Raw genomic sequence first — 23,306 nt, 5'->3', positions numbered from 1 at the left:
GGTGGCGAAGCGAGTCATTCGTGATTTCCTAATTTCGTCGCATTTCTTCTAAATTTCCTTTGTAATTTCCTTCTGAAATTTATCCTTAACTTACTGCCGATTCATAATTCTCATTTGCCACCAGAGCAGACACAACAGTCACGAGTCACGAGTCACGAGTCACAGCACAGGAAAGATTTGATAAGCAGATGACTCGCTTGCACGAAATTGGCTCCCCCCCACCAGCAATTGCAAAAGGCATCGACAGCGACACCATCATTGTTCTCGAGCCTCCGCTACGCTGTCTGCTTCCTACGATCATAGAGCAGCTCCTGCACAACACGCTCAAGTCATGCAGACGATATCTGGTGTTGCTACCACAGCCGAGGCCTGGTTGCATCAAGCCGTGTGAGCACGCTTCATATGCGCGTGGTGTCCTCTTGCAAGCAGAATCATGTTCATACGTTGCCTGGTAAATACACACGACCGTGCCTTTCGCGCGATGGATGCAAGTGAGTGTGGATGTGATTGTTCGTGGTGCGAGTTGAGAAAATGGAATGAGATGGTCGACATCGATACCTACGACTTGCGCGTCTGTTCACGCGCCGCCTTGATGAGAGGCGTCAACGTCCTTAAGCTCTCGGATCGTTTGAGGAAGGGATGCGCCAACATACCCAGCGCATCGGGACGACGCTCGGCATCCACGTCCAGACTGGTGGTGAGAAAGTCCTTGAAAGTGTTGGATAGGTTCTCCGGGTTGTTGATCTTTGGTGTACCATTGGTGGCGATCAGGTAAAGTGCACGCAGCGGGTTCTCGTTGAGGTATGGCGGTTCGCCTTCGACCATTTCGATGCACATGATGCCCAGACTCCAAATGTCTACCTTGGGTCCATACTCTTTGCGCGTCACCACCTCGGGCGCCATCCAGTATGGCGTGCCCACCATCGTGGTACGCTTGGCCTGCGACTCGCCGATCTGCGCACAAAAGCCAAAGTCGGTGAGTTTAATGTCTCCCTGCAGGCTGAGAAGTACGTTGTCCGACTTGATGTCGCGATGGATAACGCCGTGTTGATGGAGGTGACGCAAGCCTTCAAGCACCTCGCGACTGACGGCGGCAATCTGGCCTTCGGTCATAATGTTGCACGTCACCACATCGGTGAGACTGCCTCCTTCCATGTACTCCATGACCACCCACAAGTCGCCCTTGAAGAGAAACGAGTCGATAAAGTTGACAATGTTGCGATGCCGCGATTCCTTCATGACGAGGATCTCGTTGATGATGAGGTCCTTCTTGGGTTGCTGCTCGAGGTTCATCTGTTTGATGGCCACCGACACGTTGGTGCCCACCTGGTAGGCGGTAAAGACACCGCCGCTGGCGCCTTGACCGATCTTTTGCAAGCTTCGGTACAGCTTGGTCGGGTCGGCGTCGGTGCAGATGGCTTGCAACTTGGCAATCACTTCGGAATCCTTGATGGTGCTCTTCTTGGTCTCTCGTCTGCGCGGTACGCTGCCGGGACCCTTTGCGTTCTTACTCGCTGCCGAGACAGCCGCCGGGGCATCTGGAGCGCGCGATGCTGGGCTTGGCTTGCAAGGTGGAGGATTCGAAGACGAAGTTGTCTTGGCGTTGGGTGGAGGGGCAGCGCCTGGCGCTGGAGTGGATCGCGATGGTCTGAGCGCCGTGTCTGCCGAGGAGGTGCTAGCGTTGCTGGGCGGCTGTCGAAGGTCAGGACTGCCAAACTCGGATGGTCTGTTTGGATGCGTGATGCCAGGTGGAGCGGGTGCAGTTCGGGGCTTCTCGTAAAGGACGGGCTGAGGAGCAACTCGATAGATGCCATCTTCGCTGCTGGTGTCGGTGCGTGGGGTGGCTGGAGCCTTGTTGCCTTTGGCAGCGCCCATCTTTTTCCATACGTCCGAGCCTCCTTGGCTTTGGGTGGCATCCTGGTAGAAGGCGACAATGTCGATGACCGCTTGCGGATTGGCCTCCTGGTCCTGACGTGAGATGCCCGACTCTTGCAAGAGCTGCTGCCACTCTTTGGGGAGACCGGTGAATTCGCCTGTGTCCGAGTTGAAGCCGACGTGGGTCAAGTGGACCGGATCGTAGGGCGTCGAGATTTCGATTTTTTTCTGAGCCGAGAAGACGTCGCTCATCGAGTTGACAAAACCGCCAAAGACACTCTTGAAGGTGTTTCTGCTGCCGGGAGTGGTGGTGCCATCGCGGCTCCTCTCGCGATCTCGGCTGGGGTGCACAAAGTGGCTTTGAGTGGTGAGAGAGGCGGGGCCATCGGCATCGAGCGTGGGCGAAGACTGATTCAAGCTGGGGGAGGCTTGATGAGCAGCGATGCTCGAGTGAGAGCGTTGCACCATGACCGGCGCCACAGTTTGGGAGGCGCTGACGGACGAGATGGTATGGAGCGTATCGGGACCAGCGGTGTTGGAGCGCACAGGCCGTGGTGGGAAAGTGGCGGTGGAGCCGGACGCTGCAGGATTTTGAGAAGACCATGGTAGAGCGGAGCTGGGAGCGGTGATGGGCGATGCAGCGGGCGGGTTGTTGGAGAGGCTCGAGACGCTAAACGCAAGGCCAGTCTGTGCTGGGAGACCAGATCTAGGGCCTTGAAGTGCACTGACCGAGGTATTGATGGTGGGCTGGGGGCGGTAGGCAGTAGTGGAGCTGGACGAACCGTTTGCAAAGGTGGATGTGGAAGACGAGGTGGGCGAGGCCGAATTGGAGGTCGAGGCAGGCTGAAAGGCCAATGACGAAGCGGCGCGGTTGGCGGAGGAGCTTGGTGGAGGAGGCGCACTTCGTTGTGGAACGAGACTCATATCGGAAAAGTCAAAGCTGCTGGCGAGGCCTGTAAATGCGCCATCTGTGGAACCGATACCCTGAACGGCTTGTAGGTAGTTGGGCGTCGTGGCCGAGGGGTCGGCGTGATTGTAGGACGAAGAGGGCGCGTTGCGGGCTGCTGAAGCTTCGGCGAGCGCATCTGCACTGCGTGGCAAGACTTGAGCACCATGAAATTGGTGAGGATGCTTGATCACCGATCGCTTAGGTGATGGATGCATGTTGGACAAAGGGCGCTGCGCGCGGAGATGGTGGTGGGGGAGGAGGAGGAGGAGGAGGAGGAGGAGGAGAAGGATTCGAAGCGATGGTGAGGTCTTGTGTCGGAGGGGTTGGTGAGAGGCAAGAAAGAAGGATCAAGCCAAGGAGCGAAGATGGGTTAAAGAGTAGAGGTGAATGTTGACTAGGGTTGTTGGATCGCTCCTCAAAGTGGGACAAAGGCTGAATAGCAATTAGAGGTTGGCAGTACAAGTCGGACGCAGAAGAAGGGTATGACGAGGCAAAGGTTGGTGAGAGTTGGGAGATCGGGTCAGGGAGCAAAGCTGGCTGGTGATGAATGAAGGAGCAATGCACCTGGAATGTGGATGTAGGAGGTGCGGTCAGAGCGTCATGAGGTGTTGGTAGATACGCCTAAAAGTGGCTTGGACTGGTGGTGAAATTGACTAGCAATTATGATGCCAGCGTGGTGAGCCAGAGCGAAAGCGCCGTGCGAAAGCGAGCACCGAGAGTGAGGCCAAAAGGAGACCAACGAGCAGAAGCAGCAAGCAGACGATGCAGACGATGCAGACGATGATGGTGTTGGAAAAGGAGCATAACGTGGAACGGCGCGAGACATGTAGTCACAAATTATCAAAACCAGCCAAGAGCGAAGAGCCACGAGCCGAGTCTAAAGCACAAACACACACAGCCCAAAGCACACCAACGCCCGACAACACAGTCACGGATCACCACACACCAAAGCACAAACCACCGAGCACAAACCACAGAGCACGCAGACAGTGCGCATAAAATCCAAAAATCGTGAATATTTGAGATTCACGATTCGCGATTTCCGCCTTGTTAACAAAATCAATCATGAATAGAATTCGAAACAGGAGGCCAAGCAAGTCACAGTCACGAGTCACAAAATCACGAGTAACGAATGTTTAGATATAAATACATACGTGGTACACTCATGACTGTGACTGACTCTTGGCTGCCCCTTTTCTCTCCGTCTTCACTCGTGACTGTGACTAAGCAACCAACATCAGTCTGCGCGCGTAGATCACCGCACTCGATACAAGTTATTCGTTGAGTTATGTTAATACGATTCACCATTTGTGATTCTCGATTCATGATTCACAATTGTCGTGGACCGCTTGAGCCAGCAGCCGTTGTTCGGGTTGCTCTGCAAGCTTGAACGACGGTTGTGCTGCTTTTGCCAGTATATCCAACACTCGTGACTCCCGACTGTCGCTATCACGAATCGCGCGTAAATCTCGCGAGACTATGCACACGGTAGAGTAAGCTACAGGACATGACTGCTAAGTTAGTCGATAGTCTTGAGTCACGAGTGGTTGGAGGATTGTAATCACGAACGGTATATTTGAATATGCGAGGCTTGCCCAATTACAATCACGGATCGTGGACCGTGAGCCACGAACCACGAGCCACGAACCACGAACCACGAACCACGAACCACGACCCACGAACTGGCGTAATTCATGATTCACGATTGGTGTAACAGATAGAAACTCTAACATGCCGTTGTCGCCCTCGTACAGACGTAACATTCGTGATTCGTGATTCACGATTTCTCCTCCGCTCGCGCATCGCACATCGCACCGTAGCCTCGTGTCTGTTGTTCCGTCGTGCGTTGGACCAGCACCTGTTCGTGATTCACGATTCCCGATTCCCGATTTCGCATGCTAGCTCGCCATGCTCGTCGTTTCGCCATTCACCATTCACCATTCACGATTGACCACGCCTTCGACCTGCTCTTCACCCTACGCCCCTCGCCTGCACTCTCTTTTCCAACGTCGGAACGCACAACGCCCAAAGATAGACCCGCACGCGCCACGTCGCTCACCATACCCAATCATCCTGATCTGCAACTCGTCATACAACCTGCACATCCCACCGGCCATTCCTCTGTCAGCGCTCAACGCCAGTCAACTGCACAGCGTCCATCACTGCATCCCAAATCCCAACCCCATGGCACCCGTGGTGCTGTGGCCTCCTGCCTCCCACCCAATTAGTCATCAACCTCCATCACGGTGACTACGCTTCAACTCTTTGGTGGCACACCGCTACAGACTACACTCTGTCCCATCGCAACGTCCGACTTAGACCCCGGCACCTCATCCGGTTGCTTCTTCCCCTCCATCCCAACCGCGCCACGCCAATCTGCACACATGAACTCGGATTACCAATCCCCCAACGCGCATGAAGGCGCCTGGCTAGGTGGCTCTGCTGATCATCTCAGCATCGATCCGCAACGCCTCAATCCGCATGCGCATGCTGTCGCTTCCACCCACTTTGGCACTTCGCCTGGCAACCAATCCGACCTCTCGAATGAAGCCCAATTCCACCACAACGACGATCTCTCGGACGTCTCTGCATCCGGTGCGTCTCGTTCTTCCTACAGCTCGCCCCATGTTCGCTGACCCATGCTCCCATGCTTTTCCGGCCCCACCCAAGCTGACGCCCCTTTGCACTTTCTTCATCTTGCATATTCTCTACAGGCTACGAGAATCCTTCCGTCAATCAACTCTATTCCGACGCCATCAACATGTCCGACTTTGACAATATCGACCGCACCACCACCACCACCAACCAGCCGCTCCAGCACCCTCCTTCCGCGCTTGTCACTCCTACTCTCGCTGATCAAGCCGTGTACCAGGATGCCAGAGGCTACATGGGTGCCATTCCTGCCTCGTCCACCGACTTGGGCTCCAGTGCTCGCTACAGCATTCAGAGTGTTTCCACAGCCGCCGGTCTGGCACCCTCGACCAGCTTTGGAGAGGCCAGTCTACCGTCGGCCAACTCGACAGCCACCTTCACCCACGCGCCCTCCGCCAGCATCTCTTCCAACCTCAACGCTCCCGTAGTGCACGAATCTGTCCCCACCAGCTTTGACGAAAGCGTCCTGCGCTCGCTCTGCGACATTGACTGCGCCATGCCGCTCCTCTTTGACCGCATCAAGCAAAGCATGGTCTCGGCGCGCGAAGCCGCCACCTTTCTCAAAAAGCGCGCTGTACTCGAGGAGGAGTATGCTCGAGGCATGGCCAAGCTCGCACGTACCACGTTTGAAACTTATTCGCTCAGCGATGCCAAGGCGGGCACATTTGTCAAGTCGTGGCATTCCATCGTCAAGACGCACGAGACGCTCGCCGACAACCGGCTCCGTTTTGCCACCAAGTTGAACGAGATGAGCGAAGAGCTCTCCAATCTGTCCAAGGAGGTTGACAAGAGTCGCAAACACGCCAGGGAAACGGGCTTGCGGCTCGAGAAGAACTTGCAAGATGCCGAAGTGGGTGTCGAAAAGGCACGCGGTCGATTCGATACAGCTGCCGAAGATCTAGAACGCTTGCTCTTGCTCAAATCCGGTGAGTCGACAAAATCCGGCGAGATGCAATCCGGCGCTGCCAGCGTTGGTAGCAGCGGTAAGCGTACGCTGGGCAAGGCGATCGGCAAGAGCGGCTTGCTGTTCAAGAACAAGAACCCGCAGCAAATCCTCAAACAGGAGGAAGAGGTGCGCGCGCGAACCAGCAGTGCCAGCGACGCTTTCCGAAGAGAAGTGCTTAGCACTCAAGGCATACGCCAAGAATACTTTCATCTCCAGCTACCACGCATCCTTCGCACGCTCAAAGAGAATGCCGACGAGATCGACAACGGCACGCAGTATCACTTGGCGCGTTACGCGTTCCTCTTTGAAAGCACCGTGCTCAACGACGGCATGGCCATCTCGCCTGTCGGCACCGACGCTGTATCGGCAAGTGGGCTCAACGGTGCGGTCGAGGCCATCGATAACCGCGCCGACTTTAAGCTGTACATGAGCAACTACCAGGTGGCGCACGGACGCGATTACAAGGGTCCACGTCGAGAAGGACCGTACGAGGAGGGATTCCTCAATACACCCGGGACGACCAAGGCGAACGCAACCACGCCCGCGACGCGCGCGCCTGTCTCGGAACGTGCCATCTTTGGCGTCGATCTAGCCGAGCAGATGGCACGCGACAACGTCGAGATCCCGCCGATTCTGGAAAAGTGTTCACTCGCCATCGAAGAATTCGGCATGGAAAATATGGGCATCTACCGACTCTCAGGAACCACGTCCAAGGTGCAGAAGCTCAAAGCCAAGTTTGATGCGGATTGGTCAGCGGTGGATTTGGTCAACGACGAAGCGATCCAGGATATCAACATTGTAGCTGGCTGTTTGAAACTTTGGTTCCGCGAATTGCCGGAGCCCTTGTTGACACACGAACTCTATCCCGCCTTTATCGAGGCGGCCAAGATCGACAATGATCGGTTGAGGCATATACGCTTGCATGAAAGGGTGAATGAGTTGCCCGATGCAAATTACGCCACGTTAAAGTATCTAATGGCGCATTTGGACAGGGTCAAATCTGTCGAGCATCTCAACCAGATGTCGGCGAGCAACTTGGCGATTGTATTTGGTCCTACCTTGCTGTCTGCGGCGACAAACGGCGAGCATGCAAGTGCGCCCAATGGCGGTGGCCTGCAGATCCACGATATGAGCTTCCAGTGCAGAGCTGTCGAGACCATCCTGGAAAAGTATCGAGAGATATTTGTCGACGACGGTGACGAGTAAACGTCTCGTGGCTCTCGTAAGAGATTCGCGCCAGATTCAGATTCGGTTCAACACCATTGGTACTTTTCAACTTCTGTGACGCTCAACCACACCGCGCGGCGCAGCGTGCGTCAAGCGGTGGCCGCCACATGCAAGCAACCCTAGCACGAGCGCGGCAGAGATAAAAGCGAATATCATTGTACAATGGACAAGACAGGGCCAAGCGCCAAGCGCCAAGCGGCAAACGAAGCCAAGACATGTACGAGAGGATGAGTGTGGTACAGGAATGCTATGTATTTACAGTGTATTAACGATTGCTACGCGTGGACTTGTAGATGATCCTCGTGACATGGCCGGAGACGTGCGGGTGCGGCTTAGGTATTAGCAGCGAGCGAAGTGGTGAGTGGGGAGGATGCGAGAGCGTCGTCTTTCAGCTCGTCCTTGCGTGTACGGCGGGCGAGCGTGACGCGCCGCGCTTTCGAGTGGGTCGAGACGCTAGCTAGGTCCGCAGTGGCTGCTGGCAGGCCGACGAGCGACGTCAGCGGCGTCTGCTCTGCCAGGCTCGTGGCCAAAGCAAACGGCTCAAACGACATGCTTTCGGCCAAAAATCTTCGCTCATCCAGGCTGGTTTCGAGAGCTTCGCTACTGAACGTCGAGTCGGTGTCGGAGGACGAGGTGAATGTGGGCGAGGAAAAGCCCGATGTAGACGTGCGTCCACTAGCGCCGCTATCGCGACGACCGAGCTGGTCGAGCGTTGCACTATCCATCAACGACTTGTACACGTTGGACGTGGCAAAGCCAAGACTGATCGACGCAGCATCCACAGGCTGCGGCAACGATGAGAGGTTCCAGTTCATCATGGATGTCTGCTTGAATGGCGATACAGGTTGCTGCATCATGTCCGGCAGCAGAGGTACAGTCTGCACTGCTTCAAACGAGAGCGATTGGTGCGTCTTGTTGAGTAGCTGACCCACCCACAGGTTGCCCTGTGCTGCACCGGTCGCCAACCCGATCGGCTGCGACGTTTGAATTTGATATGGCAGCGAAATCGTCGGTGTTGTTGGCATCAAGGGCTCTGGTGCTATCGCTGTCATCGGGCTACGTGCCTCTAGGCCGCCAAAGCTGGTGTGCGTCGGCGTACCAACGCCGTTATGTGCTCGAAGCATTTCAACTTCGTGCAGTAGCTCGCGAACGCGTCGCTCCTGGTCTTGGTGCCTCGCGATGCTCGCCTTGACAATTTCGCCTTTCGTGGGCCGCTTACCAGCTGCGATTGCCTCGACCAGTTCCGGAATATTGGCAGCAAGCTCTGAGAACTTTTCATTCATCGCTTCGCGACGTTCCTTCTCGATGATGCTATGCGTAGCCTTGGACGAAGGTGACAGTTCGCTGCGTTTCCGTCTCTTGCTCGTTCTCGCCGGAGCGTTGGTCTGGGCCACTTGAACACCAGAAGAGTCATGCTCGTCCACGCTAAGCTCGCCCTGCTTTGACTCGCGACGCTCACTTGCTGCGCCGGGCGAGCGGCCTCGAACGCTGTCGGTCTTGCTGCGTGCCATCTTGCTGTACTGACGGTTTAGGTATCGATTGGTTACAAATGCGTAAGAAGCACCAAAGTGTTGGAAGAAGAGAGAGAGAAAAAAAAAACGGACCAGACACAGCCTTGGCTTGTGGGCTTTGTGGGCTTTGAGTCAAGATGTGTGGAACCCTTACTTCGAGGTCGCGTTTAACTCGTGGTATCTGAATGCAGCAACGAAACGATCAAGTTCGCCGGAGGGGGTATGCTTGACGTGCGGACGACGGAATGAAAAGTGGGAACAAGTTGCTGCCGAACGAGCCCCTGCGGTCGAGATCCGTTTATGAAGAGCTGTGGCGGTAATCGATGTGAGTGAGGCTTGGAATGCTTGCAGATGAGAAGTCGGTCTCGAAATGAGCAGACGTGTTTTGTTAGCAAAACAGTCAAGCATGCAGGTACATGTAGGAGACAGGAGGTACACGAGCAACGACGAGATGAAGGAAGGTGGACCAGAACCAGAAAGCAAGAAGACGAACAAAGACGACCAAGCTGCTTTCGGTGAATGCTACAGGGGTGGTGGTAATGGGGAATGGATCTAGAAGGAAGGAGAGAAAGGCTGAAGAGAGGGAGCAATATCAAGCCGAATGGAATGGTGACCAGCCAGCGGTTGAGGGGGAAGAAGAGAGAAGAAGCGGTCAGTGGATAGCGTTGACGGTCGAGGGGGTCCCTTTGTAAGGTCCGAGGTTGATGTCGAAGCTTCAGAAGCGAATTTTTGGTAACAGAGGTGAGAGCCTAAGTTATCTTTAGCACCATCGCTGGAGCGCATACATGAATCAGGCACCCTGAGCACAGCGACACGAAAGCCAACGCAAACACCAAGTATCATGGCACCTAGCCAGTCCAGGTTATGGGACATGGGTGGCGAGCGAGAGAGTTTCGATGTGGCGTTCCGATGGATCAAAAAGGGCCATTAGAAGCGCGGCAACGAGCGCGGTTCAGCTCAGAAAAGAGGCGCACCAGAGAAGCAGAGAACCAAGTGGGCATTTGCGGCATCGCATTGACCATGGAAGCTGGCGGGAGCGAGCGGACTTTGACAGCGCTACAAGTCAGCAAGGGCGGAGCACTTGGACTCAATTTCTGCAAGCTTGGATCGACGTTGGCTTGAGCAGGGACGCTTCGCAGGGGCTCAAAGTGGCAGAAGCAAGGGTCAAGGCTTGTGTCGCGAACAAATCGTGACAGACGAACAAGGGAGTGAGCCGATGCGATGCGAGGTCCGTGGTGATGTCGGCAGCTCAGCTACCGAGCTGCCATGGTTCGAGCCAAAAATAAAAATAAAAATGCCGACATTCGTGATTCGTGATTGACAAAGAGTGGGGACAGAAACGAGAGCTAGCTCGCTCAGGCTCACATTGACCTCGCCAGCTCGTCACTCACAGACAGTGCCAGTGCAGGGCCGAGTGCAACAGCTGTGATTGTGACAAGGAACTTAGCCACACCGAGATCTCAGGAGTCAATGAAACTCGTTGCAAACAAGATTCGTGATTGCCCAGGGGCATTCGTGATTTGGTTGACATGCTGCCAAGCTTGATTACAGGGGCTTATCTCGCCCAACGCCAGTCAATCACGATTCGGAGCAAGAAGCGCAACCGGACTTGAAGGCCGACAGGACAGTATTTCTCTGCTGCTTACAACCCACGGGATAACCGACCACACGCCACTTTTCAGCATCCGATGGAAAGTTCGCGGTGGACAAGATAAAAATCAACCACCAGCCAGCCATTCACTGCGCATCCTCATTGCCAAACATGAGCGTCGTCGAGTCCGAGTCTGGATCGCATGATCTTCTCGACCGAGCAAAGCATTTACGCTTTCTAGACAACCGAGCCCATCAATCTCGAACGCATTCCGCCAAAGCGCAATAAAGAGCAACGAACGAGGCGACAAAGAACAAGAAAGGGCCCAAGTGCAACACTGTTATGTCCGTCTGCAGCTCGTTATACAGGCGTGCACAGTGCACAGTGTACAGATCTGCGAGACGTACATGCAGCATTCATGGTTCACACTTTCCTGGCCTTCCATTCTTCTCGGATGCATTTCTTGTTTTCTTTGTTCTTGCGTTTAGTCACTTGTCCAGCTCGAGATGTGTGACTGCAGCTCTCGAGTTTTCCAAGTTGAGCTCGCCAAACGTCTTCGCTTACTTGCTGCTTGACAAGAGCCTCGCTTTTATGTCACTTTTGTTCTAGCGTCGCTTTGATTCTGCGAGAAGAGCGCAGAAGAGCTTGCACAACCCAGTCGTGAGTCTGGCTTACGGTCCTGTCAACTCGCGACTCTAATTCGTCCACCTCAAAAATCGTCCATGATTGCCGCTCTGCTAAGCGCCCACCAGCTCCTAACTCCTAACCGAGCATCGCATTCCGTTCTTCTAACTTTGACACTTTTGGCCTATGTTACTTGACTCTGCATCTCTCTTCGCGGACAGCGACGAAACAGGTCCGACGCTGCGACTTGGCCCTCTCAACTTTTTTTTTTTTAAAATTATAGAGAATTTTCATTTGGTGTTTGCGGATTGAGATCACTCTAAGCAAGTCTTCGGAATTTCCGAAGGAGCTCTTTCTTTGTTGCAACTTTCAGTTGTGAGTGTGTCCCCGCCTTGCACCCTCGCTGGAACCAGAGCTTGGACAAGCAGGGAGACAGCCACGAACCAACACCCTCTTCTGGTCTGAGAGCGACCCGAAGGATTGGTACTTCGGCAAATGGCTCAAAGCGAAACACATACCAATACACGACACGGGATGAGACCAGCTGGTGTCGATTCATGATTCAAGACCAGAGACGAAGCAAGGGGCAAACAGGGATCAGATCGCGTCAAGTGGCTTGCCGATGCTTTAAAACTGCTTAACTGAACTTATTATAATTAATTAGGCACGAGTTTTCCCTTTGTTACTATTTTGAATTGAATTGTTGTAAGTTGATTGTCTTGCTTGCACCTCAAAGCGACGCTGTCGTTGCGAGGCCACAGCGCGCTCTCACTTGCAACTGCAAATTGCGTTGTGGAACGGGGTTTGTTCAGTCGGTTGCAGATGCGCTTGAGTCAAGTCGCCTTATCAGGGTTGCGCTATTGACAGATCTAGGATCGTTCTGGGGAGCGTGCAGCCGAGTCAGAACGGAGACAAAGTCGCGGAGCATTGCGGCAGATGGGGGTTGGCGGACAAGCAGCCTCGGATAAAGGGCAGCTTACTAGCCTAAAGATGCAGTAAGGCTGCTTCATGTCAGATGTCGCCACAAGTGAGGCACATCTTGCCAAGTTATTTCACCATGAATTCACGGTGATTCCAGCAGCCAGCCTGCTCAGTTCACCATTTCGACTCCGCCCCGTCAGATTTGAGATGAATCACGAATGTAGCTTTCAGCTTGCCGTTCTGCAACACATTCCGCCTGCTTGAACCGCACGCCGTTTCTTGATTTGCTCACTTGTCGAAAGCGCCTGGCAATCGTGGACCAAGTCTTATCTTTGTCGTCTCAATTTCAGAGCCTCACTCCTTTTCAGCGCCGCTTGATAACAAGCCGGGCTTCGAAAGCGCCGATCACTTCAGGCAATCACTTTGACTTGGCGTGGAGAAAAAAAGCTAGATCTTTGTCCGTGCAAAAAGGTTTTAACTGTGTTGCCAAGAAGCGTGGGAATCCAAGCGTGAAGTGGATTTCGGGGCGCAGCACGGCGTTTTGCTGGCCCCAACGAAGCCCAGCTACGTGCAAGACATGATTCATGACGAGTCACCGCCCAAGTCAGCCCTCGGTCAAGAGCACGTCAGATCTCCTTCTTTCTTGGACCCAGGTCTGTTCGTGTTTGAGAATAATGCAAGGCGGCTTTTGCGTTTATGCAATTCCTTGCGAACGGGGAATCGGGGCTCTCCGACAATCATAATTCAGATTGTGAATTGCTCGTGCTGCCTACAAGCTCTAAACAGGTAAGGCACTGAGATCCAACAGAGAATACTGAGGAACGTGGCAATGAAGAGCAATTCCATAGCTGTACACAGGAACATACTTACCTGTTCAATATACCTGTCCTCGAGGGCACCACAAGTGGACAAACTGAACAGTACCGTAAAGTACAGGAGCTGTCCTCAAGCACGACAGGGTCCAACAGTGGGGATGTGGGCACGAGCCAAACTCAAGCAAGGTGCTCTGCAAACATCCAAATCCCCCCTGACTTGTGGCCGTCTTGGTCGCAAGCGAAATCACAGCTTTCACACGTTTCCGTTCGCTCGTCTGCATCCATGCGCACAAGTGCCTCTGCGATTGAAGCCCAAGCGTGAATGCTCCGAACACCCGATACTGCTGGTACTGCCGAGCCTATCTTACTTCGGTGACGAACCATTCATGATTCGTTCACCAAGCAGGGAAATCGTGAATCGTGAATGTGATTTGAATCACGGATACGGAACACGGAACGTGGAACGTGGAGATTTCATATGTTTGTTAGACCACGATAGCCAGCAGGTCGTGACTATGGCCTCGACTCACTTGAAGCTTGACCGCTAACTTATACCAAAAGGGTGTCTAGACAACCAGTCGGACTTGGATTGCATTCTTCAACTGACTCGCGCTCAGCACAGACCATGCGCTCACCTCGTACCTCTCTCGCAAAGCAAATCATGAAATCACGTCATGCACATCTGTTCGTTAGTGGCGATCGCTATCGCAACAGGGTTTAGTACCATGTACTCACAACTTGTATTCAAGTATGATCACATCCAGATCACAACATGTTCTCTTTGGCCTTCCTTGACTGGACCGCATTTTCCGAAACATGTCTGAAGCAAATCAGTCGCAAGGCGGATCCGGCCTAAAGGGTATTCGACGCATCAATACCGGTCTATCCGAAGCCAGCGCACATCAACCTCGAAGCAGTGCGAGCGGCAGTGGACGATTATCGCTGCATATTCCAAACGCATATCCCAGAGCGCTCTCGCCGAGGTCGCCGAATTCGCGGGATGCGACCCCGAAATCTTCTAGGCCTGGCTCACCATCAGAGTCCGCACCGCAACAGCAACAGCAGCAGTCATCGACATCGACATCGTCCGTGTTCGGCAACTTGAAAGGCGGGCACATTCCATCAGTCTCGACTCGGGAAGACAATGTGCGCATCGTCGCGCACAGCCGATCAAGTAGTCGAAGCAGCGTTCAGGCACCCAAGATCCATGTCTATAGAAGGGACAGCTCGCTCATCACTGCCCAACACGTCGACCATGTCAATACGCCAATCGCATCTTCAGACCCAGTGCTGCAAGAGGCACAAGTGCATCTCAGTCCCACTTCTCTCTCAGCTCGTCTATTTGGCCCACTGCGCGACATACAACACTTCTTTGCAACCGATGAAACCTCTTCCGGGTCAGCTAGAGACTTTCTAGCCCGCGAGCGAAACTTTTTCAGCTGGCTTAGACTCTCCTGCCTCCTCGCCATCCTTTCGGCTTCGCTCATTCTACAACTACAACTGCCCAATACAGCACGCACATCCTCCCGTTCACCTCATGCTTCGCCTCGACGTCGATCCGATACAAATCCGGTCGACTGGGATGACCTCCCACTCTCATCCAAGGCTTTCGCTGCTACTTTCTTCATCATGTCTCTGCTATCCCTCGGCACAGGCTTAGCTGACTATCTCTCCGCTGAAAGACATCTCGAAAAGGAACACGTCGACTTTGACGAAACCGAAGGTGTCTTTTTGAACGACGGCCACACTTCACACTTTGTTCATGCCATCGTTTTGGTCATAGGGGCTGGAATCACTGCTTTCGCACTTTGGCTGCTGGCGGTTTGATCACCGCCATCCTATTGTTGAATGCCTGAAACGAACTTGACACCATGCAGTAGAAGATAAATACAAAGAACAAGAATGTGCGAATACAGCGGAGAAGTCACTTACAATACATATACATCGTAATGGAAAGTTGAGGTATCGGCATCCATATCAAAATTCGTGAATCATGAATGCAGGCTGGTGCGAAACAGGGTTGCCAGGGTATCCATAACAAAACAAAAGGAAAATAGCTCCACGTTGGAGACAATTTAATCACGAATGGCTTGAAGAAAGAGGGCCTCAGTTTGATCACGTTGCACCTTCAACGAGTGCGAGGGTTGGCAGATGCCGACGCAATCTTGATTGTAGAAGCGTCTGCGCGATTTCGAGTGGGACTGAGCATCGGCTGGTGCTGATACTGCTTCTGTGAGATTTTGCGCTGATGCTGCTGGAGCTGCTGATCCGCGAGATGTTTTTGGTATTGGAGTGTCTTCCTTTGATTTCTTGCCGCCTCGTTCTCCGAGTCCTCCAAAATGTGTTTCACCTTTTCGCCTGCGAAACGGACAGCCGCGCTCGAGACATTGAGTGGGAGAAAGAGGTAGAATGCTGCGCCACGTTCCCACCAGGGGTCGGAAATGTGGTGAGCGTTGTTTCGTGACCGAGATCGTTCGACTACCGCACCAACCTTGGGATGATCCGGGCGATTTACGACATTGGCAGCAGCAGGCTGCTCACTCTGGATGCTTGCCAAGCCTCTACTGGAAGAAGATGGCCTGTCCGGAGTAGCGCTTGCAATGGTACGAGGTGGTCGCGTCGGGCTGACAATTGGAACAGAAGCAGGCAGAGGTGCGCCTGGCGTGTGTGCTTCCATGTTCAGGTCGGCTTCCGCAGACTGCGCTCCAATGCCAAGAGAAGCTGTAGATGGAAGGCTGCGAGGCATGTCGTGCAGATAGTGCTTTGGGCTCGCACGACGGATTGTAAGACCTGAGCCTAGAAGGTACTTGATCGCCTCAAAGAGCGAAATGCGTAGACTAGCAGCTCGTTCCCTTTCTCTGCGCTCCTCTTCGATCAATTCTGCATTGATGGCTACCTCGCGAAGAAGGTCCTCGAGCCTACCCTCTACGATGCTGAACTTCTCTTCTGCAGATAGCCTAAGATGTTCTTCCTTTCTCTCGGAGCGACGCAACGCTCGACCAAGCTCGGCATCGTGCTCTCGCAAAAGTCGCAGTTCGGTTTTGGTGGCGTACAGCTTGCGCAGGCTCGAAAGGTCGGCCTCCAAGCGACGAAGCCGTTGGTTCATCTTTTCGACCTTGGAAGAGGGATAGTGAACCTCTTCCTGCAGATGCAGCATTCTGCGTCGAACAAGGCTCATGGCGTGCGACCAAGGCTTGATACCAGCAGCGAGGGTAAAGAGGCGAATGTTGAAAGTGTTGAGGTACTTGTTGCCGTCTGTCATGGTTTCGCGCATCCAGTGGAGCATGTACGCGCCCATAATGGGGCTCAGCATGCAAAAGACGAGGCTGAGTAGCTCGGAGCGTCGAAGCTCGGCAGCAGCTGCTCGACGGACTTCCTTCTGTACGCCTGTCTCGGAAGACTCGGGGGCAGACGATGGCGATCCGTCCAGAGTCACTTGCTCAGCATGCTCGATCTCGTCTTGGTCTTGATCGTGCGTAAGAATGCTTCGGGTCCTGGAAGCATAGTAGATTTCCCACGGTACCCGAAGGAACTGGTACAACCAGAAGCTGGCGAGGATCAGCAGGATCGCATCAGACCATGCGTCGGAATGACCGCCAAGCAACGAGCCAAGCGGAGGCGCGAGCGCTACAGCCAGCGGAGCGTAGTGCCAGCCTCCGAGAGTTTCGCTCGCGGCTTTTTGAGCAGCTTCAAACTCTGCCTGTTCCTCTTCGGATAGCGAAGGAGGCGCTTGCGGGACAAAGGCTGTTTGCGGCTGGCTGTGTCTTGAATAGTTGCCGTCATCAGCATAGTCGTTCCCGTCTTCCTCGTCGACATGCTGCATCGGGGGTACCGATGTCGAGGAGGTTGTTCGTCTATATCTGGGCAAGGCAGAGTTGAGACTGGAGGTCGAATGCGACCGGGCAGGCCGCAGAGGAGGTTCGGCAGGCGTCGACATATCTGGGATCGACGAGCTTCTTGGACCATGGAAACCTGTCCTTGCGCTGCGTGACGAGCTTCCGCCCTTGAGACCGGTCTTTGATGCGGTGCGAAAGTCGAAATCGCGATCTCCGCCTTCAGCAGCGATCTTTTGCAATTCGCTCATATCCGTGGTCTGGTCCGCGACGCCGTAAAGGTCGATTGCGTCGATGCGTGTAGTTTCTGCGTCACTCTGATTGGTGAGAACGGCAATGGTGAGCGAGTCCACTTTCTGAAACTTGACGAATCGGAGCGATAGCGCCTTTCCGCCGCCACCATTTTCTCCTCCGCGAACAAAATCTTCGGAAAGCTCGGCTTCCTGGTCGCCCTTGTCGGCAGTAGCATCGTCAAAGCTCAGGCCTGGTCGATTAGCGAAGATCTTGATCTCTTTGGGTGCATGGGCAAGTTGCGATGGCAGTGTCCGCAGCAGGATTCCTGACAGCTTCACTTGCTGCTTGAACTGCGAGGATAAACATCGACAAGAAGGGTCAGATGTGAGCCGAATCGTCCGAGATTTCTCCAGAGCCCAAGCATTTCTACTTACTGTGAAATGGATGAGAAGTTGCTCGTCGGCGTCGCTCTCGAGCCACTTGCCACCGGTAGGACCGCCAAGGATGTCTTGAAGTCGGTGGTTTGGCTTCTCGTTCAAAGCCGAAGAACGTTTCGGTTCCACAGTGTTGAGGAGCGAAGACTGTTGTTAGCATAGTGCCACAGCGTCGAGGAGAGGGGGGGAGGGGGAAAAAGTTGAAACGGGCAGAGCGTGCAAGTCAGTCAGACTGAAGTTTAACAAATCAAAACAATCACGGACAGATACGAGGATGCATTGATGAAGGCACTGTTTAAGATAGCATCGCTGCTGCCTTACTGGCCAGTGAAGAGATACACGAGGTAGGCGCCCAGCACGAGCAGGGGTAGCAGATTTTCAAAGCTTACATGACCGTCTGTGATGCCGGCGACACGGGCACCAAACGAGCTGGACGAAGAGCTGCTGCCTCCAGAGAGTGTCTGGCCGGAGCCAGAGAATGCTAAAGATGCACCAGAAGAATGCTGCTTGACAAGCGCCGTCAATCGGTTGGGGTCAGCGCCTTGGAGAGTGTCGACGACGCTTTTGTTCTTCAGAAAGAGAAAGGTTGGCATAGCACAAACACTGTATCGTTGCGCGACTGGCTGAACGCGATCGACGTCAACTTTGAGGAATACAACGCTAGTGTACTATAGAAAAGTAAAGCGGGGAGCAATAAGTATGTCAGCAATGCAAGGACTCGAGCGATTTGCTAGAAGGGGTCTGTATTCATAGGCGATGTGCATTTGCTAGTAGACCTACCTGAGATGCGAGCCGTTGGAAGATGGGCGCAATCACCTTGCATGGTCCGCACCCTAGTAAGATGCAGCACAAAAGCGTGAAAGTGAAGAGAAAGTGGTCGGCATTCAGCTTCTTCAGACGATTAGCAGGGCTGCATGTGTGACTTACATGTGGCGTGGAAGTCGACGACGACGAGCTTGGAGCCAGCCGCATTGAGCTCAGCGTCAAATTCGACAGCGGACGAGACCTCTTTGACCATCGTGATCGAGCCGGTTCAGTGTCCAGATCCAAGATGCTGTAGCGCACAGGCGGGACAAAAGCAGTCGAGGTGTTGCGATGGGAAAAAAGGAGGGTAAAGAAAGCTCAGTCCAAGCTTTCTGGTGGATGATGTTAAAGGACAGAGTTGCAAGCTCAGCCACGAGTGTGAGTGCGAAGGGCTCTCAGACATACCTTAGGCGCGTGTCGAAGCGAGACACAGGTCAAGCAGCGTGTTGAATAGCAGTAGTCTCTGGAAGCTGATCCGTGAGTGTGCGTGCTCGTGGCTAGCCATAAGGCGTGTGTGTCACCCAACCCATTCACGATTTCCTTGCGTGTATCAGAACACAGACCCTGGCCTGAGAAGTGGCACAATATGTGACCTGCGCGCGTGAGACGTGGCGGGGGAAGCCACACATCACAAAATCACGCTATTAGGTTTCGCCCAGGCGTTGGCGCAGTGGCAAGTCGCCACAATCAAGAATAATCGTGAAGCATGAAGCGTGAAGCGTGAATCACGAATATCGTGAATCGTGAACCGTGAATCGTGAACCGTGAATCGTGAATCATGAAATACGATCACAAAGTCACAAACGAATCTGAAATCGAATCACCAGAGTCACGAGTCTCTGTGGCATCCATGCGCCGGGTGCTGCGTCGGTTCGCCACATTTCATCCAACGTGCTCTACACCGCTTATCACGAGGTGTGTTAGCGAGAGGCGGCACTGCTCGGGCCTCCTGTACAGCGAAGAGTCACGAGTGCAACTTGAAAACGCCGCCTCGTTGTTGGAAGCCTCTTCAACTGCAAGGAGGCCAGCGTGAGAAAAAGGGCTTCCACGCTCAGTTCGAGTGAGTCTTGAGTAAGGCACGAGGTGCTCGTTAAACCAGAAAGTCGTGAGTGTTCGTGATTCCTGATTGAAAATAAGGCGTGTTAGCTGTAAGGGTCTGACATGCAGTCACGAATCACGAATCACGCATCACGCATCATGAATCACAGAATCGTGCTCCATTTCACGATTCACGATTCGTGAAGGTGGCTCGTGGCTCGTGGCTCGCGGCCACGTGAAGCGTGAACTGTGAACCTGTGAATCTGGTGGAGGTTCGAGTCTTGAGAAGAAAGGATGACGAGTCGTTGAATTTGGACCCTGAATCAGCTTGACCAACTCAGCCGGATCTGCTTATGCCGCATCCTTGCTCAACTCACATGCCTTTCTGCCACCAATCCCACCAGAAACGACTCATACACTGATAAACGCGTTTTGCAGTAGATTGCTATCAAATCTCGGTCAACATGACGGCTACGCAAGCGGCCGATGACGGCGAATACCCAGTCAAGCTGTTTGTCTATGACCTTTCAAGAGGCATGGCGCGATCGATGTCGATGCCTTTGACTGGTCGACAGATAGATGGTATTTGGCACACAAGCATTGTTGCATACGATCGCGAGTACTTTTTTGGTCAAGGAATTTCGATCGTCTATCCAGGCACCTCTCACCACGGAGCACCGCTCGAGACCTATGACCTCGGTACCACCACGATCGACCGTGAGACGTTCGAGGGTGCGCTGCTCCCCGACTTACGCGACCGTTTCCGTCCCCAAGACTACAACCTGCTGTCTTGGAATTGCAACAACTTCTCGCAAGAGGTTGCGAAAATTTTGACGGGCGCTGATATTCCTGCACACATTCGCTCTCTGCCGCAAGATTTCCTCAGCACCCCTTTCGGCCAGATGCTGCGACCTCAGATCGATACCATGTTCAGCGCACCCTCTGCTAACATCCCAGCTGCTTCTGACATCAATACACCGGATGGCATTGGTGGCCAACTACTGAACCAGGTCGCTTCTCGCGCATATACAGGCAACACATCGATGGAGCAAGGCTCACCTTCCAAGGCATCTTCTTCAGATCCCGTCCATCATATTACCAGCAGCGTACAGCTCGACGAGGTCGTATCAGTCTTTCCTTGCGTTGCTGTGCTTTTCACCTCAGAGTCGTGCCCTCCGTGTCGAATCATCAAGCCTGTCTTTACGGATCTGGCCCACCATTATCACGTCGACGAGTCCAAGCCAGGTAACCACAAAAGAGTAGCTTTTGTGCAGGTGGACTCGAACGCATCTACGTCGAGCGTGTTTGCGCAATCAAATGTCACGGCGACACCGACTGTCAAGCTCTACACGTTCGGGAAAGAGTCGGGACAGGTTAAAGGTGCCGATGTTGGTGAGCTCCGAAACGCAGTCGACACGATGCTGTTCGAGGCATATCCAGCTCACCCGCATGCCCGTCTCTCGAAGCCGCTCAAATCTCTTGATTCCATCCCAGCTCAGCCACATACCTACTCTTCCACGCCCAACCTGAGCTCGCTGCTTCTGAAGCTGGACTCCACCATTGCACAGCATCCTGCTAAGAGCTTCGCCGAGAAAGCTGATCTTCAAGTGATACGCAAGGTGATCGCCTCCAATTGGATTCCGTGGCTCGAGGCGACGTGCGTCAGCAAAAGCGAGAAGCCGGCCCTTGGGAATCTGCCTGCCGAAGCATCCAAGGTCGCCAAGCAGATTTCTGAAATCCTGCCGCTCGACTCGATCTTTCCAGTTCTTGACCTCTTCCGGCTGTCGGTGCTGAACGAGTCTTTCGTAACTACAGCATTTCGACACCCTGCTGTTGCTGATCGCAAAGATGTCAATGGCATCACACGCCTCTTGTCGCTTGTGTCCGACTTGGCCTACAGGGGCGAGTGGTCTGCGAGCCAGCGTCCTTTGCTGCTCACCGCTGCTCGTCTTTTGACCAATCTGGCAGCGTCAGCTCCCTTTGTCCAGATCATCGAGTCACACGAGAACGTTCGCAGTCTCGCCCAGGAGCTCACGACCAGCCTGCTGCTGTGTCCCTATGCAGGGGTACGCAGTGCTGCGGCCACGTGCGCCTTTAATCTGGCACTTCACCAGCATGCCGAGCGAGCTGATTGGATCAACCAGGATCCGCAAGCTCCACCAATGCTCGGCAGCCGTCTGGGGGAAATGTGGGAATCAGAATTGGCTTCGGCACTGTTACAGGCCATTATCAACGAGTCAGAATCCGATGAGACGCTATATCGACTTGTCGCTGCTCTTACGCTACACATCCATCTTTCGCAATACTGGAAAGATAGCGTTGGACCGATGTTGCAGGTTTTGGACGCCCAAAACGCAATGTCCAACACGCTTTGCAGTCAGCTGGTCATCCACTCGCCAAAGAAGCAAGAGCTGTCTCGGCTATTGGACGACCTTATCGTCCTCTTGTCGTCGGAGTGTGCCGGATAACTACCAAACCGGATCATTGCAGTCACAATCACGAATGTATTCACCATTGCGCGAGTTGGACTAGCTCGCTTGGTATTCACAATTGTCGTCTGGTTATATAGTAAGGGTCACTTGTGTATTCGATGGCTGCCACGTGAGAGTGGCCATCTTCTTATTGTAGGAATGTTCTCATGCGGAGACTGCTCTCATCTTCTATCGCCTATCAAGATGTCGCGATTCGTGATTGGTGCTGAGCCCAGTTTGGCGCTTTTCCGCTACACCTGTTTCACAGGCGATGCTTACTCAACTTTGACACCGCGCTTACGTCTATAAGCGAAAGCTTGTGCTGAAAGACCAAGTCACGAGTTGCTTAATAACGGCGGCAATTGGCGGAGTTGCCATTCGTGATTTTGATTCTGATGTGCCCTTCGGTCCGACGTTTTGGTCGCGAGCTTCTTAACCTTTCTTATCTGTAATCATGAATCACCAATCACGAATCGTGAATCGTGCATGTTTTTGATTGGAGGTGACTCGTGACTTTTTCACGGATCAAGCGATTCGTGATTCACGATTCAAGATTGCGTTCCACGTTCTCTTATCTCTGAAATTTGTAGCCGAAACTCTATGCGAGCATAGAGCCTGTCTGATAGCTGTTTGTTCTTAGCAGATAGAAGAACAGCAAAATGTGAATCTTCAACAGGCCGATTCGTGATTGTGATTATCGTACTTCTAACCTCTACAGCATACAGCCAAAGAGGTAAAGAGCTTCTCATTACATCGCTGTTCGACAGGTTGAGAATTTGCCGAAACCTTGGTGCTCATCAACGATCACGACGAGGTTCAAAATCGTCGATTCGGCCTTCGAGGCCCATTTCCTCCCGGCGGCCAGCTTCAGAGTTCCGAACGTTGCCTGACCATGATTTGTGATTGATTGTTTAACGAGATGAGCACTCGCTCAGGCGCTGGAGCACGGATATGAGATGACAGTAATTCGCTTTGAACAGGCTGTCTTACTTTTTTTATCATAGGAACTTTGATCCATGCCAAGTACCGCGACGAGGCAGGTTTCCAAGTCCGACGTATTCTGTTGAGCTTCGAAAGAAGATGGGCAAAAAGGCATCCCCAGTGGAAGCTGAACCTTTCCGCTGTCAATTCCGTCCGAGACGGCCTGGAAGAGCGATGTCGTGCAACCGAGGCAGGCTCAGCGAAATATGCGGGGCCCGGCTGATAAGACGTCGCCGATAAGGAAAGAGCGCCAACTTTCTTGACTGAACCGATCTCGTGCTACAGGAAATGACCGGTTGGCTCTGGATCAAACAAGCTAAAAGTGTTCGCCATGCTCTTCATCTCATTCGCTAGCAACCTGTCAGACAAGAAGCGAGCAAGATTGTTCGAACAAAGGAAC

At 53.4% G+C, this 23,306-nt stretch overlaps 6 protein-coding genes across 6 annotated transcripts; 3 read left to right on the top strand and 3 right to left on the bottom strand.

The window, feature by feature from the left end:
* Positions 1-558: 558 nt before the first annotated feature.
* UMAG_12272 (Ste20-like protein kinase with effect on mating) lies at positions 559-3,039 on the bottom strand (the record flags this gene model as incomplete). Its single annotated transcript, XM_011392718.1, has 1 exon — positions 559-3,039. One exon carries the CDS (start codon positions 3,037-3,039, stop codon positions 559-561), a length of 2,481 nt encoding a protein of 826 aa, XP_011391020.1.
* A 2,169-nt stretch (positions 3,040-5,208) lies between these two features.
* UMAG_10909 (uncharacterized protein) lies at positions 5,209-7,628 on the top strand (the record flags this gene model as incomplete). The annotated part of the gene is made up of 2 exons (XM_011392665.1): positions 5,209-5,419; positions 5,539-7,628. The coding sequence occupies 2 exons, from the start codon at positions 5,209-5,211 to the stop codon at positions 7,626-7,628; spliced, it is 2,301 nt and encodes a 766-aa protein (XP_011390967.1).
* A 353-nt stretch (positions 7,629-7,981) lies between these two features.
* UMAG_04581 (uncharacterized protein) lies at positions 7,982-9,160 on the bottom strand (the record flags this gene model as incomplete). Its single annotated transcript, XM_011392588.1, has 1 exon — positions 7,982-9,160. One exon carries the CDS (start codon positions 9,158-9,160, stop codon positions 7,982-7,984), a length of 1,179 nt encoding a protein of 392 aa, XP_011390890.1.
* A 4,767-nt stretch (positions 9,161-13,927) lies between these two features.
* UMAG_04580 (uncharacterized protein) lies at positions 13,928-14,938 on the top strand (the record flags this gene model as incomplete). Its single annotated transcript, XM_011392587.1, has 1 exon — positions 13,928-14,938. The coding sequence occupies one exon, from the start codon at positions 13,928-13,930 to the stop codon at positions 14,936-14,938; it is 1,011 nt and encodes a 336-aa protein (XP_011390889.1).
* Positions 14,939-15,239: 301 nt separating this feature from the next.
* On the bottom strand, positions 15,240-18,630 carry UMAG_04579 (uncharacterized protein; the record flags this gene model as incomplete). The annotated part of the gene is made up of 5 exons (XM_011392586.1): positions 15,240-17,528; positions 17,613-17,759; positions 18,002-18,280; positions 18,393-18,445; positions 18,540-18,630. 5 exons carry the CDS (start codon positions 18,628-18,630, stop codon positions 15,240-15,242), a joined length of 2,859 nt encoding a protein of 952 aa, XP_011390888.1.
* A 1,288-nt stretch (positions 18,631-19,918) lies between these two features.
* On the top strand, positions 19,919-21,922 carry UMAG_04578 (uncharacterized protein; the record flags this gene model as incomplete). The annotated part of the gene is made up of 1 exon (XM_011392585.1): positions 19,919-21,922. The coding sequence occupies one exon, from the start codon at positions 19,919-19,921 to the stop codon at positions 21,920-21,922; it is 2,004 nt and encodes a 667-aa protein (XP_011390887.1).
* Positions 21,923-23,306: the final 1,384 nt, after the last annotated feature.

Source organism: Mycosarcoma maydis, chromosome 13 (genome assembly GCF_000328475.2).
Source record: "Mycosarcoma maydis chromosome 13, whole genome shotgun sequence".
NCBI lineage: Eukaryota > Fungi > Basidiomycota > Ustilaginomycetes > Ustilaginales > Mycosarcoma > Mycosarcoma maydis.
This window is presented reverse-complemented; position numbering and strand designations above follow the sequence as displayed.